The 15,973-nt window shown below is 37.1% G+C and overlaps 1 protein-coding gene and 2 pseudogenes across 5 annotated transcripts in view; 1 reads left to right on the forward strand and 2 right to left on the reverse strand.

Annotated features, from left to right (window-relative positions):
• LOC131196251 (E3 ubiquitin-protein ligase RNF4-like) overlaps positions 1-15,395 on the forward strand; it is a 28,943-nt gene extending 13,548 nt beyond the window's left edge. For 2 of the 5 annotated variants that reach the window (XM_058178813.1, XM_058178812.1), the window contains exon 2: positions 647-12,794. In XM_058178813.1, coding sequence (XP_058034796.1) covers positions 694-1,545 — 852 coding nt within the window. In that variant the 5' untranslated portion in view covers positions 647-693 and the 3' untranslated portion in view covers positions 1,546-12,794. Of the gene's footprint in view, positions 1-646; positions 12,795-14,607 lie in introns of those variants that run through there. The other 3 variants (XR_009154679.1, XR_009154678.1, XR_009154677.1) reach the window with 3 other exon arrangements.
• LOC131194335 (unconventional myosin-XIX-like) lies at positions 2,994-9,022 on the reverse strand (annotated as a pseudogene).
• Positions 9,417-10,876, reverse strand: LOC131196250 (unconventional myosin-XIX-like; annotated as a pseudogene).
• Positions 15,396-15,973: the final 578 nt, after the last annotated feature.

A 15,973-nucleotide genomic window follows, 5' to 3' on the forward strand; every position in this document is an offset into this window, starting at 1 on the left:
TTTCAGTGAAGTAGAATATAAACAATTCTTTAGACTGAGAATGCTAAATAAATACGAACATTCTACTCTGGCTTTTGTTAAATATAGATCTATTGGTGACTTATGTAGTTTTATGTTGCTAAATCTGCAGACTTTCAACTTTACTGTTGACTTACTGAGAAAATAAGCCTACTTTAAACATAAGCTTATTTAGGTAAGCACTGAGGCAACAAATGTATTTATGCAATTTACATTCCAGGAAATAATAGGAATAGCTATTCTAGCTATAACATAGACTAGAAGCTGACTAAATTTAGAGCCACTATAGTGTGGTGGTTAAGATCCAACTTTAGCCTTAAGTACTCACTGGGTAACTTTGGTTCAGTCACTATCTCTCAGCTCAGCCTATCTCACAGGTTTGTTATGGGAAAAAATGGGTGAGAGCATGCAATACATGCTACCTTTGCTCCTGGTCAAAAGGTATAATTCAGATATAACAAAAATAAAAATGACGATGATCTATCCAAAGAAAATTAGTGTTATTTAAAAAGAATTTGCATAGTACAGTATGGTTAGTACTCTTCCTTGTTCTGTGGTTCATCAGTTGGAAGCACATGCAGTAGATTTTTACTTTCATCTGTTTTACTCATGTTTCTTTTACTCCTAGACTATTTGTTTATTTGGAAGCTTGGTGTTCCCTGCCTGTAGCCAACCATGAGCCCAGCTGATACCAAGCGCTGTGGAACCAAGCGTCGGAAAAATAAAAAAGGAGGCAGCTTTGGCCCATCAAATCTAGCTGGAGTCTTCGAGGTCAAATCTGTTGGACCATCTTCCAATATTGCCCCCTCCTCCTCTTTCTCCTCCTCAAGCCCATCTACTTCTACCGTAGCCCTCTTGCAGTCTCCCAGTACCAACATAGCTTCTTCTAGCACTGAAAATGGTCTGGCAGTAGTTGCCACAGCTCCCAACTTGATTCCTAGTGAAAGAATGAAGAAAGCCGAGTTACCGAAAAAGCGCTGTGGAGGAACAATTAATTCTAGTCAAACTTGTAAAAGAAACGCAGTTAGTAACACGGGTCCTGAAACAGGTTCCCAAGAACCAATTGATGTTGAAGTTAACACTTGTGAAGAAGTAGTTGACCTGACTTGTGAATCTTCAGAACCAATAGTAGTTGATTTGACACACACTGATTCGGTTGTGATTGTTGAAGAAAATGTTTGTCAACCGCAAAATCAAGAATTTAGAAATCAACTCCCTGACAGCTGTATATTAAGCAGTGATGATGATGAACCAAGAGATGAAGTGATTTTAACCAGCACACTAACTAAAGAATTTGAATTATTAGAAGATGATGTTCCAAGTTCACACCGTTCAGGTACTGTGAGTTGCCCAATTTGCATGGATGGCTATTCAGAGATTATTCAGAATGGACGGCTCATTGTATCAACGAAATGTGGTCATGTCTTCTGTAGCCAATGTCTCCGGGATTCTCTAAGAAATTCTAATTCTTGCCCAACTTGTAGGAAGAAACTTGGCTACAAACAGTATCATCCAATTTATATATGAAACTTAGATCCTTCTACAAAGAAACTAAACTGTACTCTTCTGAATGCTTCATATACGTATATTTTCAGCAACAATAGAATATTATAATTTTCCAGATGCAACAGTTAACATGCAGATCATTTTGGAGTTATATTATTAGTATGTAAGCTTTTTTAAAAAATTTGGTTAATCATATGAAATTGGCTTTATAGTCCACCAAAGTATGTAGATGTTTGAAGGACAGTTAGCTACAATGAAAGCAAAATGGTATTGCCATGCTGTTTTTGAAAAATGACATCTCTTCAAGATAACATTTTTTTACTTCAAATGACAGGATGAAATATGTTTTAATTTGCCCAAGATACAAGCCATGTTTATGATAATGTGAGTAATAGCAGCCTACATTTTTCTTTTTGCATTTCATTCTCAAAAAAATTGAGAATTTGTTTCCTGATGATATGCTACCTTTTGCATGAACTTCTGCTTTTCCAAGAAGACTATATTTTGTAGCCAAGGTGCACCACATTTCTAACATTAAATGTTTAAATCTTTTATTTGGAGGTTTTTTGGAAGAAAGTAGTAGGACCATAACTAGAAAATAAAATGTTTGACTCTAAAGTATAATCATAAATATTTTCTACATGCACCTAACTTAACAGAAGAATAAATTGAAACCTACTTCATTATCATCTCAGAACAAGGCAAAGTGAAATGTGAGTTCTGGCGTAAGATGTATCATATATTTGGTAAAGTGAAGATAATGAATGCTGTCTTTCAGTAAATACATTTTCATCTTGGTTGGAATGGTTCTTTCAATTCTCTTTATTTAGTCATAAAGTGCAGACTGAACATTTTTAATCCCTATACTATCAATGATTATAGTGGCAAAATACAATAGGTGCATTTTGGAAATATTAATAAAGCCCTTATTAGTCTGGTTGCCATTAACAATTAGAATGATATAGCATGAAGTAATAACAAACAGTAAGTTTGTTATTAAGAATTTTAGTTTGGAGCTTCATATTTTGCTATATGCTACACTGATGAAAATAGTAGAACTTGTAGTTTTTGCATAGGCAGAAGGAAGTGAGCCATGCAGCTTGGATAGACAATTTATGTTCTATTATCTATATTAATGATGTTGCTTATTGTATAATCATGAAGGGTTTCTTAGCAGCTACCTTCTAAATGAAAGTTATATTTACAAATTATCATGAACATAGAAACAATCTCTCTACAGTATTAGGAATTCCAAAATTGAATTGAATATTTTGCCCTTTTTTTTTTAGAATTTGTAAAAAGATGCTAGATGCAAAGCATTATGCAAATTAAAAAGATACAATAATTGCAAGTTAGATGTTATTTACAGTAAAAACAAACCGGGGCACGGTTAACATACGTATCTAAAGCAACACCCAGTGATACAGCAAGTGTGCAATCTTATTTTTTTATGTTGAGATATTTATTGGTTAATTTGATTTGCCACCCATCTTGACGTGGGCCTCACCACCCTCTGGGGGAGCTTGGATGGAGTTGATACCTTTTACAGGCAACCTGGCCTTGGTCCAGTTCATCTTCTGTAAGACTTGGAGGCAAGTTAGGAGAGCCAGGTTTCTCTGGAGCCTCTCCAGTATTGTCAGGGTGCTTGACAGAACAAGACTGAGAAGCCAGGCATGGATGATGGGATTCAGAGGCCAGGACCTGTCAACTTCCAGTTTTCTAGGAGCCTGGCCTGAGGGAGCAGCTGTCCCAAGGACAGAGGGAAGGGGATGTTCTTCCAAACCATCCAGTTCTTCTGCAACTATCGCTGCCAACTTGGTCTTCCATTTCTTCCAGGTCTGTTTTATAATCCTAACCGCTTTACGTAACCTCTGGAAACGTTTCCTAGCTAGCCACTGGCGAACAGCTGACTGGATGATGGTTGCAGATCATCTCTGCCTGGCGATTTTCTTCTCAGAAACCTTCTCCAACAGCACTGGATGCACAACACTTTCTCAGATAAGACAGAAGCCCTTTGGTTTTCGAGAATCTCCAACGTGGAGTTGGTCATAAATACTTTTGTCATGCCACAAAACATGGGTAGGTTGGGTGATTTTGTTTCTCCAGGTTTGACAGAAGAATTAATGGGTTTCACGTGCCGAAGGATATCTTGGACCGTAGACTGCAAAGTGTCACATGTTTCTTCTATAGGAGGAGTCACTGATTTGCCGTTCTCTGCATCAGGGGAAAAGTCATTTCCTTGTTTGGACGTTGCTTTCAGATTCCGTTTCTTTAATTCCTTCAGCAGCCCATAACGTTCTAAAAAGCTTCCAAAGGAAATCCTAATTGAAAAGCCAGCTGCACTGATGTTGATGGTTTCTATAATGCTGTACGCCTCCAACTGATGCAGAACCTCCTCTTTTCTGAAAAGGGCCGTCTTTCAGTCTGCGTTGGGCTTAATGCACCGGATGTAGTTCGGGGTGGTGCCATGCAGGATCTCCATAAGTTGCTCGAGCGAACCCTTAAAATTTGAGACAACTGACAAGTGCAGGTTTTGCTTCCATCTTCGTATCATTTTCATCAGATTTGGTGTTTGTCTCTTCAACAGGAAATAATTTTCGAAGAAGCCATCCTGGGATTGTTGCAGCAAGAGGACTAACTCTGGGGGACGGGATTCTTATTTTTTTCCACCATACTCTCAATTTGATAGCAGACACTACCAGCGTAATGGGATATGATGATGTTTGGCTCCTTCCTAAATTTGTCTCAGCTTACACAGGTGTTCTTGGACAGAACAATCTTAATCCGACTTTGAAACTGTGCAGCATCGGAGGTCCAGTTAAGGTGACAGGCCTCATTTTTTTTATAATTATTTTTTTTAACAACAAACAAAAATCTCGTCAAACCAATTACAATTGTTTGTGGGGTGTTTACATATCTTCTTGTGCAATTTCAAAATAAACATCTCTTTCATACATCTGTCTTACATTGTCCAGGTCTCTTACTCAATCAATTTTTAATTAAAAAGTGGTATTTTTTATAGTAACATTATTCATTCCATTCTCCTAAATTAGTTTAATTCAAATTACTTCCCTTAATCTTGACCTCGTTTTTTAAAAAATCTTTTCTAACATAACTTTCCTTCTAACCAGTGATAAAATAGATCCCATATTTTATAATATTGTTTATCTTGTTCTCTAATTTCAAATGTCAATTTACTTATCTCTGCACATTCTATCATCTTCCTAATAATTTCATCTTGCGAAGGTAATTTCTCATTTTTCCAATTTTTAGCAAACACAATCCTGGCTGCTGTAATAATATTCACAATCAAATATTTTAAATCTCTAGTATATATTTCAGGTATAATTCCCAACAAAAAAACTTCTGGCTTAAAGTCTATATGTTTTTTGATCATTTTCTCCAACCATGTGTGTATTTTAGTCCAATACCTTTTCGCTACATGTCCACCACATACGGTTATATGATCCAGGTATCAGATGACACTTCCAACATTTTTCAGATTTATCCTTGAACATTCTAGCAATTCTTGTCGGGGGTAGATGCCACCTGTAAAACATCTTATACAAATTCTCTTTATATGCTGTAGACATTGTCATTTTATAGTTATACATCCATAATTTCTGCCATGCCTCTAGATCTATCCCATGACCAAAATTCTTTCCCCAAGCAATAATTGTCTCATTTGTTTTTCCTCCAATTTAACCTCTAATAAATATCCATACAATTTCCTAATCAAATTATCATCTGTACCTGTTAAAATCTTATCAAAACCCGTTATATTATTATAAAAGCCTTCTGTTTTAGAATCTTTATCATATCTGGAGTGTATTTGCAGGTAAGAAAACCAATTCATTTTTATGCCTTCTAGTTCTAGTTTAGTTTTTAACTCACCTTTTTCATTCAACAATTCATTGTACCTAACAATTTGTTCCTTTCTAAATGTTATTGGATATGAAAATGCCACAATAGATGATACCCAAATTGGAATTTTTTAAAAATGACTTCTTTATCTTCTCCCAGTTTGATAACAACACCTCTCTTACTAAATGTCTTCTAAAATATCCCTGTGTTTTAGCTTGTCCATACCATAAAAAGGCATGCCATCCCAGCAACAAATCATGTCCTTCCAAAGTCAATATTATTTCCTAGAGTTATCCATTCTTTAATTCACATCAAGTTTGCTGCTTGATAGTACAATTTCCAATTAGGTAGCCCAAAGCCCCCTCTCATTCTCACATCTTGTAATAATTTTAATTTTATCCTCACTTTTTTGCTTTGCCAAATATATTACAACATCATTTTATTCAATTCCTCAAAGTATCCTCTCCCCAGTTTAATTGGAATTGTCTGGAACAAATACAAAATTCTAGGTAGTATATTCATCTTAATCGTTGATATTCTTCCAAGCAGTGACAATTGCAGATGTTCCCATTTTGCCAGATCTGTCGCAATCTGCTTTTGAGTCTACTATAATTATTCTCTTTCAACATGCTACACCTTGCTGTCAAATATGTCCCCAAATATTTAACTTTGTTTGTTACCTGCATCTCTGAGCGTTCTGCCAGTTCAGTTTTTTGCTTCATTAACATATTTTTTGTCAAAAGTCTTCGTTTTATCCTTACTAATTTTCAAGCTTGCAGCTTTCCCAAATTCTCCTATTTTATCTTTCAAGCAAGTTATAGATTCTAATGGATCCTCAATAATAAAAACCAGATCATCAGCAAAAGCTTGAAGTTTATATTCTTTCTTTTGAATTTCCATACCTTTTATCTCTCTTTCCTCTCTGACACTTAATAATAATAACAACAGAGTTGGAAGGGACCTTGGAGGCCTTCTAGTCCAACCCCCTGCCCAGGCAGGAAACCCTACACCATCTCAGACAGATGGTTATACAACATTTTCGTAAATACTTCCAGTGTTGGAGCATTCACAACTTCTGAAGGCAAGTTGTTCCACTTATTAATTGTTCTGTCAGGAAATTTCTCCTTAATTCTAAGTTTAGTTCTATTTAATACTTTAAATAGTTCTAGTTTAGTTCTATTTAATACTTCCAGTGTCAGCACAAACAGCAGCGGTGACAGTGGACAACCTTGTCTTGTGCCTTTTTTAATTTGAATCGCTTCAGTCAATTCACCATTTATCATAACCTTGGCTGATGTTTATGGTATATAGTTTCTATTGCTTTAATAAACATTTCACCAAAACCCATTTGTTTCAGTTGTAGAAGAATAAAATGCCAATTAACGTTATCAAAGGCTTTTTGTGCATCCAAAAAAATCAATGCCATCTCCTTTCGGGTTGAGCCTCATAATATTCTAAAGTGTCCAATATTATTCTCATACTGTTTTTAATATGTCTTTTAGGCAGAAATCTATTTTGATCAGGATGTATAAACTCATTCAAGTATTGTTTAAGTCTTTCTTTTTTTGTTTGTTTGTTTACATTTCTATCCCGCCCTTCTCCGAAGACTCAGGGCGGCTTACAGTGTATAAGGCAATAGTCTCATTCTATTTGTATATTTTTTACAAAGTCAACTTATTGCCCCCCCAACAATCTGGGTCCTCATTTTACCTACCTTATAAAGGATGGAAGGCTGAGTCAACCTTGGGCCGGGCTTGAACCTGCAGTAATTGCAGGCTACTGTGTTCTAATAACAGGCTTCTTAACAGCCTGAGCTATTCCGGCCCCTGCCAATATTAAAGCAAAAATTTTATAATCAGAGTTTAACAGAGATATTGGTCTATAGATTTTAACTTGTTTTAAATCAATGTCCTCTTTTGGGATAAGCATAATATAGGCCTCTGTCCAGGTCTCAGGTATTTTTCCCTTTTGCATTAATAGCGGAAGGCCCAACTGTTCTTGAAAAGTCACATAGTATTCAGCTGGCAATCTGTCTGGGCATGATGCGTTTCCACTTTTCTGTTTTTTAAGCGCTTGCATTAGTTCCATCATTGTTATGTTCCCCTCCAACATCATTTCCATGTCTTTAGGAATCTGGGGTAAATTTGCTTTATGTAGATAATGTTTCACATTTTCCTCATCAATTTCCTCTTTTCCATATAATTGCCTATGGAAATTTTGAACAATCTTTTTCTTCTCTTCATTCATGTATTGGATCTGGCCTTTATTATCCACTAGTTGTGATATTCTACGATTTTCTTTCTCTTTTTTGAGTTTATAAGGTAGCCATCTACCTGGTTTTCAAAATAATTCTGTTTTGCCCCTTTGATTTTTTGTGCTAGTTGTTCTTTTTCAATTAAAGCCATTTTATGTTTAATTAATTCCATTCTTATTTTAATATCTTTTCTCTGAAAATTTTTGTAAATCTTGTTCCCATTTCCTATAGTCATTTTCTAGTATTTTGAAGGTTTGCTTTTTCTTGAGGTTTCTTCTTACATAATCTATCATGAAGCCTCTTACATATGCCTTCATTGTATCCCAATGGTTTTGGATTGAGGTATCTTACTTTTTATTTTCCTTAAAGAAAAAGACCAATTCCTTCTCTATTTTTTGTACAAACTCTTTATCTTTTAAGATCATAATATTTAAAGTCCATCTGGATCTTTTCCTTGGCCTTTCCATATCAACGTCATGGTGTTATGATCCGCCCAGGTATTAGCTTCTATGTCAATTTTTTCTATATTAAAACACATTTCTGTTGTCATCCATATCATCTCTATTCTAGACCAGGACAAATGTCTATTTGAGTAAAAAGTATATTGTCTATTCTCTTGATTCCTTTCTCTCCACACGTCCTTTAAATTCATTTCCTCTACCATTTTAAAAAAGGATTTTGGAAGGATCTTTCTATTTTGCCTCATTGCTTTTTCTGTTTTATAGTCCAACTTTGCATCGACTACGCCATTGAAATCACCAAGGATGCAAGTATTTTCATAGTCCAATTCAACAATCTTCATATGCAATTTCCTGTAGAAGTCGTCTTGATTTTCATTAGGGGCATATAATGCTATTAAAAGTAATTTTGTATTATCATTTATTATTTCCAACATCAAAATTCTACCATTCTTATCTGAATATATTAAATTTGCCCTAATTGTCTCTTTTATATATAAAGCTATTTATCTTTTCTTACATTGGGGTAGTGAGGTAAATACTTTCCCTAACTTTGGTTGTATTAATACTCGTTCATGTTGCTTTTTAATATGTACTTCTTGCAAACAAATTATATCCAATTTCAATTTCTCTAATTTGTGAAACGTTTTCCTCCTCTTAATAGTCGAATTTAATCCATTTACATGTATTGATATCCATTTTCTCTCTTCCATTTCTATACTTTGTGATTAGGGTTTATCGCTCTTGTCAATCTGGGTTCACGTCATGGCTTAACTTCTACCTTACCACCCACAGCACTTTCTTCTTTCTCAAGCAATGCCAATAGCTCTGACTCCTGTAATTCAATCAATGTAACTTTAGCACTTGTATCCATTTCTTTCTCTTTAAAGAATTCTGCATAAAAATCCTTGGCTTTGTCCATGGTATCTATTCTATATTTTTGCGTTGCCATGTAAACACCAGGCCCTCTGGTGCCAGCCATCTGTAATTAACGCCTTTCTGCAATACAATTTTAGTCAAAAATTGGTATTCTCTTCTCAACTCTCTTACTCTTCTTGGAACTTGTTTCAATACAATGATTTCTTTGCCTTTATATTTCAATGTTTTGCCTCTTGCTATTTGTAAAATTTGTGCTTTGATTGATTTTTTGGTGAATCTTATATGAACTTCTCTAGGAAGGTTATTCTTTGTTGCATATCTTGTATGTACTCTGAAAATCTCATCAATACCATCAAGCGCCTTTTCCTTGCTAATTTCTAACACTTCAGCCAAAATTTCCACCACTTTAGCTTCCAAATTCTCACCCTTCTCTTCCTCTATATTCTGGAATCTAAGAAAAAATTCTGCTCGTGACAGGCCTCATTGAGCAAGGAGAAAATGCTAACAGGATTCCCTTCATTGGCGTCCAGACAGGTTTGATTAACTTGGTAGTTTACAAAAGACCATTCAAGACCTTCCTCAATATATTCTTCCTGCTGAGCCTTTAGAAAATGGCCGACAAAATGCTGCTGCAGTTTCTCACTGGCATAGTTGATTCAGAGCTGTTCCAAATGGTTTTCCACAAAGATTCAAAACCGTAAACATCTAGTAGACCTATGAAGTTGTTCCACACGGAATTTGAGTTACAGATCCTTTTATTGCTCATAATGCCAACCAATCAAAGATCCTGGCATAAATCACCTTGGCTAGACAGTTCCTCCTTTCACACTCTGCCTTGCGACAAGGCTTCCTGAACACCTGCCGTTGTCTCCCAGCAGTTATCGATCCTGAGTGTGTCCAACAACTGCTCCCCAGGCACTCTTAAAAACCTGGAAGCAGTCTCTGCAAAGCCTTTGGCCAGGTCTTCTAACTCAACAAAGCTGTGCCTCATCTTCTGACTCACAGAACTGAATATTGCCCAAATGGAGAAGGCCAGCTAGTATCTTAAAAACATTATTCTGGGTGAAACTGTCAATACCCAAGTGAGTCATGGCATCCCAAGTGACATCAAAGCAGTCTTCTTCTAGAGTTTTGTCAGAATTTGGAAGCCAACAGAAACGCGCATTCTCCACAAGTTCCATTCTCGTGCTCATTCTGCATGGCTCCCTTTGCAATCTGATAAAAAATATGGAAATTCCTTTCCTGAGGGGCTTGATAAGCAATTCTGGTTTTGTCTAGAAGACAAGTCTGAATGGAGGTACTCGTTAAAAGCTGATATCTATTTAAGTGAAGTTGGATGTATTTCCCAAAGCGGCTGCTGTTGTTATTCCGAAGGGTACATGCATTTCCAAAAGCTTCAATGACAGGATTGGAATTCAACACTCATTGCTTGATCCTCTTTACCATTATACTGCCTTCCGGGATGTCAGATGAAGCTGCAACGGTGGCATAAAACTTCATCAGGCAGCAGGAGGTCCATGTCTTACCAGCACCACTTTCTCCGCTAACAATTATGGACTGACTAATTAAATCTGCCTCTGGACATTTCGGTAGCTTTCTTCTGCTTCTGCTTCAGGTTTTAATTCCTGAAGATAAGCAATAGCATGCTATTCTTTCATGAGCTCTTGTGAGTAGAGAGACTGAACTGGATGGAAGAGGTTGATGCAAGGCTGCACCCCGCTTTGGTATAAAACATATCAATAGCATATCTTGCTTGCAGACACTTCAGAATTGTTATGGTGGTTACAGGATTCACTTTGGTAATGTCATTGATGCAAGAGACTTCTTGTTGGTCACTCAGAAAGGGTTTAACTTTTTTGTCCAAAGAATTATCTTCCCCATCGTGATGTGAAGCCATTAGCCTGCCGTGTATAGATAGGTTTGGAAAGCGGATAAAGCTAGAATGGGAGTTTCATGGTGGTCCTGGGGAAGCTGAAGGAAATGTCCTCTAACAACAACCAGGAAAGGAAGGCTGAGGTCGCTCCTTACTGGTCCCAGTCCCAGTCCAGGTAAAGAAAGGGAAGGAACAAGAAGCAGAGACTGCTGAATTTAAATCACCCTCCATTTTTAAATGTTAAAAATGATATGGATTCCCCTATCTGTTTATATTAGGGCAGTTAAAATTAGAAATGTATATAAATCAGAAAGAATATTGTTTCCACCCAGAACTAAACCATTTCATTTTGGAGGTTCTGGCAAACTTTCTTAGGTACTTCACAGTTCAGCTTTATCTTTATTCTAGATTTTGGATGATATTTGAATAGGGTAAGATTAGTGCATATCAATCCTTTCTCCATTTCTAAACTGCAGCTCCTAGTAAAGAATAAATAAAAGTCTGTATTTTCCCCCTCTCAGCAGCTTTACTGATATTCCAGAATGGCATGTCCTGTTTGCCCCCGATTTTCCCAGATCTTCCTCATTCCAGCAAGCATTGCCCACCTGTGACCTAAACTCCCTGGCACCTTCTCTCACAAGTTTCTCTTAGCTACTGATATTCACTCCTGAAATCACTTCTACTCAAAACAGACTAGCCCCATTTCTTCAGTATACAGCATCTAAAATGTGACTCAGTTCAGGCCTGGACCAGCTATTTCAGAATGATTTACATAAAGTGTGAAACCTTATTTGGGATTTCCTTTGGGAGTTAAGAGGTCTGCTTATCCATGAGCAATTCCCACATGCTTAGAGGTTGCTATATAATCAACTGAATCCATGTAATTGGTTCATTTAGACGCAATAAGAGCATTTACTGAAATCATTCTCTAATACAAGTTTAGAAGTCAACATAGTTTTATATTACTCAGATCCAGTTTTACTTGTTAAAATTTCACTATCTTAGTGAAATATGTGAAACTTAGTGAAACTTTTTGTTTCCAATATTTCAGCTCACATATTTGTGAATCAACACTGAATGACTAGAGTAACCCATGCCAATTAAAAATCTAGACCCCTTTAAGAAAGTAAGGTTGAATTCTACTGAGCAGATTCCTTTTGATTAAATATGTTACAATCAGAATATCAGTTAATCTAGTTATTTTAACAAAAAAGCTGCACAATTTGTTAATTGTTATTCTATTACAATTTGTCATTAATTCAAGTCTGCTTGGTCTAGAGTGGTTTTATTGCTAGCTTTTGAAAGTTCTACTAGTTAGCAAGCACATCAACTTCTAGCGTGTTAAATAGGTTTGAACTGTAATGTAATGTTAGACCATTATTCAATAGTTCATACCTGAACCTCAGAGGATGTGTTATTTCTTTTTCGATTAACATCTATATTGAAGGCTTTTGCTTCTATTTTCTTCCAAAATTAGTCTTTTTGCTAGGGAAGAAAAAGCGCAAAAATGTTGGTTAAACATGATTAACATTATAGCCTATAATCTTAGCATTTTCAAAGTAAAATCTAAACACAATTCTGAATTTGTTTTCAAGGTGATACTGATTTATACAAATATGCATAATTTTAAAAAATGGCAAATATCTGTATTCCCTTCCATCCTAAATATGTAGAATCTATGCTTTTTATTTATATGTTTCTATATCATGTTTGTGTTAGCATATTAGACAAATTTTATTACAGATAAAAGTAAAGCTTTTTACATACTTGACTCTTTCACACATTTATAATGCAAGAACATATATAGGGAGAATATGGATATTTAATGTCCAGGTTCTATTTATAGTACAGGTGCTATTTATTAAAAAAATGGTAAGAATGGTCTTGTAATCAATTATTGTACTGAGCATCATAATTTGAATAAATACACATCACAAAAAGAGTCTTGGCTAATTGAGGAATAGGTTTTCATAAGAACTCGGGCCAGTTTCTGAGACAAGACTTTGATAGGGTTTAATTCTCAAAGATACCGTTCAAGAACTAAAGACTTCCTTGTACATGATGACTATAAATTAAACAGAAAGTTCAAAAGCAGGAATAGGTAAATTGACACATCAAACTGTCTCAGAAGTGTGGTTATTTGAATATATTAATTTTTCAGCTGAGAAAGTTGTAATAGGTTTAAAAATCACTGTAATAAGTGTTTGATCACTTTCAAAATTCCAAGAAGTTGCTAAACCTGGCTATAATATATAGAATAATGGATCAGCATTTAGTTTTTAATAATTTTATAATACTGAAACAACCATCAGGAAGCTATTGCTTAGCATCTGTAATTGCACTACAGGTAATCTTCAATTTGCAACCATTCATTTAACAACCATTTAAAGTTATGATGGTGCTGAAAAAAATAGGTTATGACAGGTCCATGCACACATGACTGTTGCAGCATCCTGATGCTCATGTGGGTGCATGGCCACCTGCATATATTTCTGATGGTTGCAGTGTTCTGGGTCACATTATTGCTACTTGGGACTTTTCCAGACAGCTTCCAACAAGCAAAATCAATGGGGAAAGCCATATCCACTTAATAACTGCAACAAAACGGTTATAAAATTGGACACAGTCTCTTAACTGCATCACTTAGCATTGGAAGTTTCAATCCTAATTGTGATTGTAAATTAAAGACCATCTGTATTCATTACTCAACTGTGTTGACTGCAAAGGTCACTTGATGTAAAGCAATTCTGTAGGAGTATAAACACACAGCCCCACTGAACTCAAGGGAGGTTTCTCCCATTTAAATACAAGCTACTTAGCCTAAAGCATCTCCCCTCATGCCACCATAGCTGTCTGTTGAAATACACCATTGATTCTTATGGCCAGTATCCATGCAATATCAGCTGGGGATTGAAAGTGCATAACTAATAAAAGACTTCCTTTTTAAAAGTATAAGCTTTATTCAATGTCTACTTGTTTAGTCTATCACTGTGAAGGTGAACCCTATGGCACACGTGCCAGAAGTAGCACGCAGAGCCATCCCTCCAGGCACGCGGAGCTATCCCCTATTGCTTTTCTGGGTTCTGGTGCGCCAGCCAGCTGGTCTTCAAGTGCGCAGGAGCATCAGAAACTGAAAGAGTAGCTACCTGGAGGCAGCCCGAGGCAGAAGCATGGGGAGGCAAGTAATCAAGAAGCCCTGTGCTGGTGCATGTTCAGCGTGACCACAGGCAAGCTGAAAGATAGTGGGATGGAGTTGTGCAGATGCTCCTTGCTCTTCCCTTTGATGCTGGGGGGATATGCCACAACCCCATCCCCTGCTCATGTGCACATAACCGCCGCCCTGTGCATGCGCATGACCCTCCAGGCCCAAAACAAGCAGGGGTGGGGTGCGCATGCATGGAGTGGCTGGGTCACATGTGCATGCACAGGGGGACATTGCATTGCATTATGGGCACGCATGTGTGCGATCCGCCCCCCCGTGCTCCGCCCACTTTTGGCAGGCCACAACAAAAAAGTTAGCCATTACTGGTCTATCATAACTTCTAAAGGGTAAGTGCCATCTGAAATATAATTAATTATTTAATGTTGTTTCACCCTTTAACCTAGTTTTCCCCAATCTGGTATCCTCCAGATATGTTACAAATACAATTTTCAAGTAAAGCACAATGTCCAACACTTAGTGATGGTAATCCCAGCACTCCACTTTGCCACTGTTAAGCACTTAGACTTATATATTGCTTCATTGTTCTTTTCAGCTTCTAAGTGGTTTACAAAGTCAGCATATTGCCCCCAACAATCTGGGTCATCATTTTGCTAACCTCAGAAGGATGGAAGAATGAGTCAACCTTGAGCCAGTCAGAATCAAACTACTGGCAATAAATTAGCCTGCAATACTGCATTCTAACCACTGCGCCACACAACTGCATTAGCCAATGATTATTTTGGCAAAAGAATAAAATTGGGTGTAACTCAAGCTTAGCGTCTAAAGTTCCAATTCCAATAAGTTCTATAAGACAAGGACTCCTATAAAGATAACAAAGGATAACATTTAAATTGCACTAATTCAGGTTGGAGGGAAATATTTTAACACAGGATATATTAAAAGATATATCTTCACAAGACAGCCGGAAGTTAATGTTAAAAGTGGCTACCTCTATAGATAAGACTGTGTTTCAAAGATGTTATGAAAGAGGAGCAAGATTGGACTGATTTGAAAGTAGATTTTAAAATGAAAGGCTACAAGAATGATAGGGAAAAAGCAGCTACACTGGACATAAAATGGATCTGGCTGATATCTTAATTAAAAGGGGTAGTCAAATAAACCAAGAGAGACCTCAATAATTTTGTTATTTTGGATTTATAAAAAAGACTTGTTCAAGCTTTGAATAATTTTGTGAAAAAGGACAGAGAATTGAAAAGAATTCTAGGTAGTTATTTGAAAGGACTAAAAACAAGGTTGTAATAAATGAAACACTGTTTTCACATGGTGATTGTCAGTTCACGCCGGATTTATTCATGACGAAGATAAACCAATTGCAAAACAGGATTGTGTCCTTTGCATTCTTTCCACGAATTACCAGAACCTGACAGGATGTCAGGGCTACTATTCTGTGCCATATTTAGCAGTATGGCAGAGGAACAGAGGCTGGCTTGGAGGCTGCAGAACGGGTGGAGCCTGGAGCCACCCTGGAGGCCCCTCCATAGGACATGCATCCCAAGGAATGACCAGTTGCCAAACACCCCATAGCCAGCCAGGAAGCCTCAGAGGCTTTACTGGGTACACGGCAGAGAACTGGGGGAGCAGGGGAGTAGTGGCAGAGTTCCTTGGGGACTGTCAGGTCTGGGGCCCCTTTGCCTCCCTTTCCCACTTACTTCCTCTGGAAGCCATTTCACCTAGGTAGAAGGAACTTCTTAGCAGATACCCTGTCATGAAAGTTGCAGTACACTGGTGACTGAGAAGAGGTGGTACAAACCATGACACTGACACCGCACCACTGGGGGCAGTAGTTCAACAGGTGCATGAGACATTACGACAGAAGGAGCAGGTTGCGAACATACCCCACTCCATCCAAGCCACGCTCCTGGCTGATCCATGGTTCCAGGAAAACCAACAACTCCTCA

The sequence above is a fragment of the Ahaetulla prasina genome, chromosome 3 (assembly GCF_028640845.1).
Source record: "Ahaetulla prasina isolate Xishuangbanna chromosome 3, ASM2864084v1, whole genome shotgun sequence".
NCBI classification, from domain to species: domain Eukaryota; kingdom Metazoa; phylum Chordata; class Lepidosauria; order Squamata; family Colubridae; genus Ahaetulla; species Ahaetulla prasina.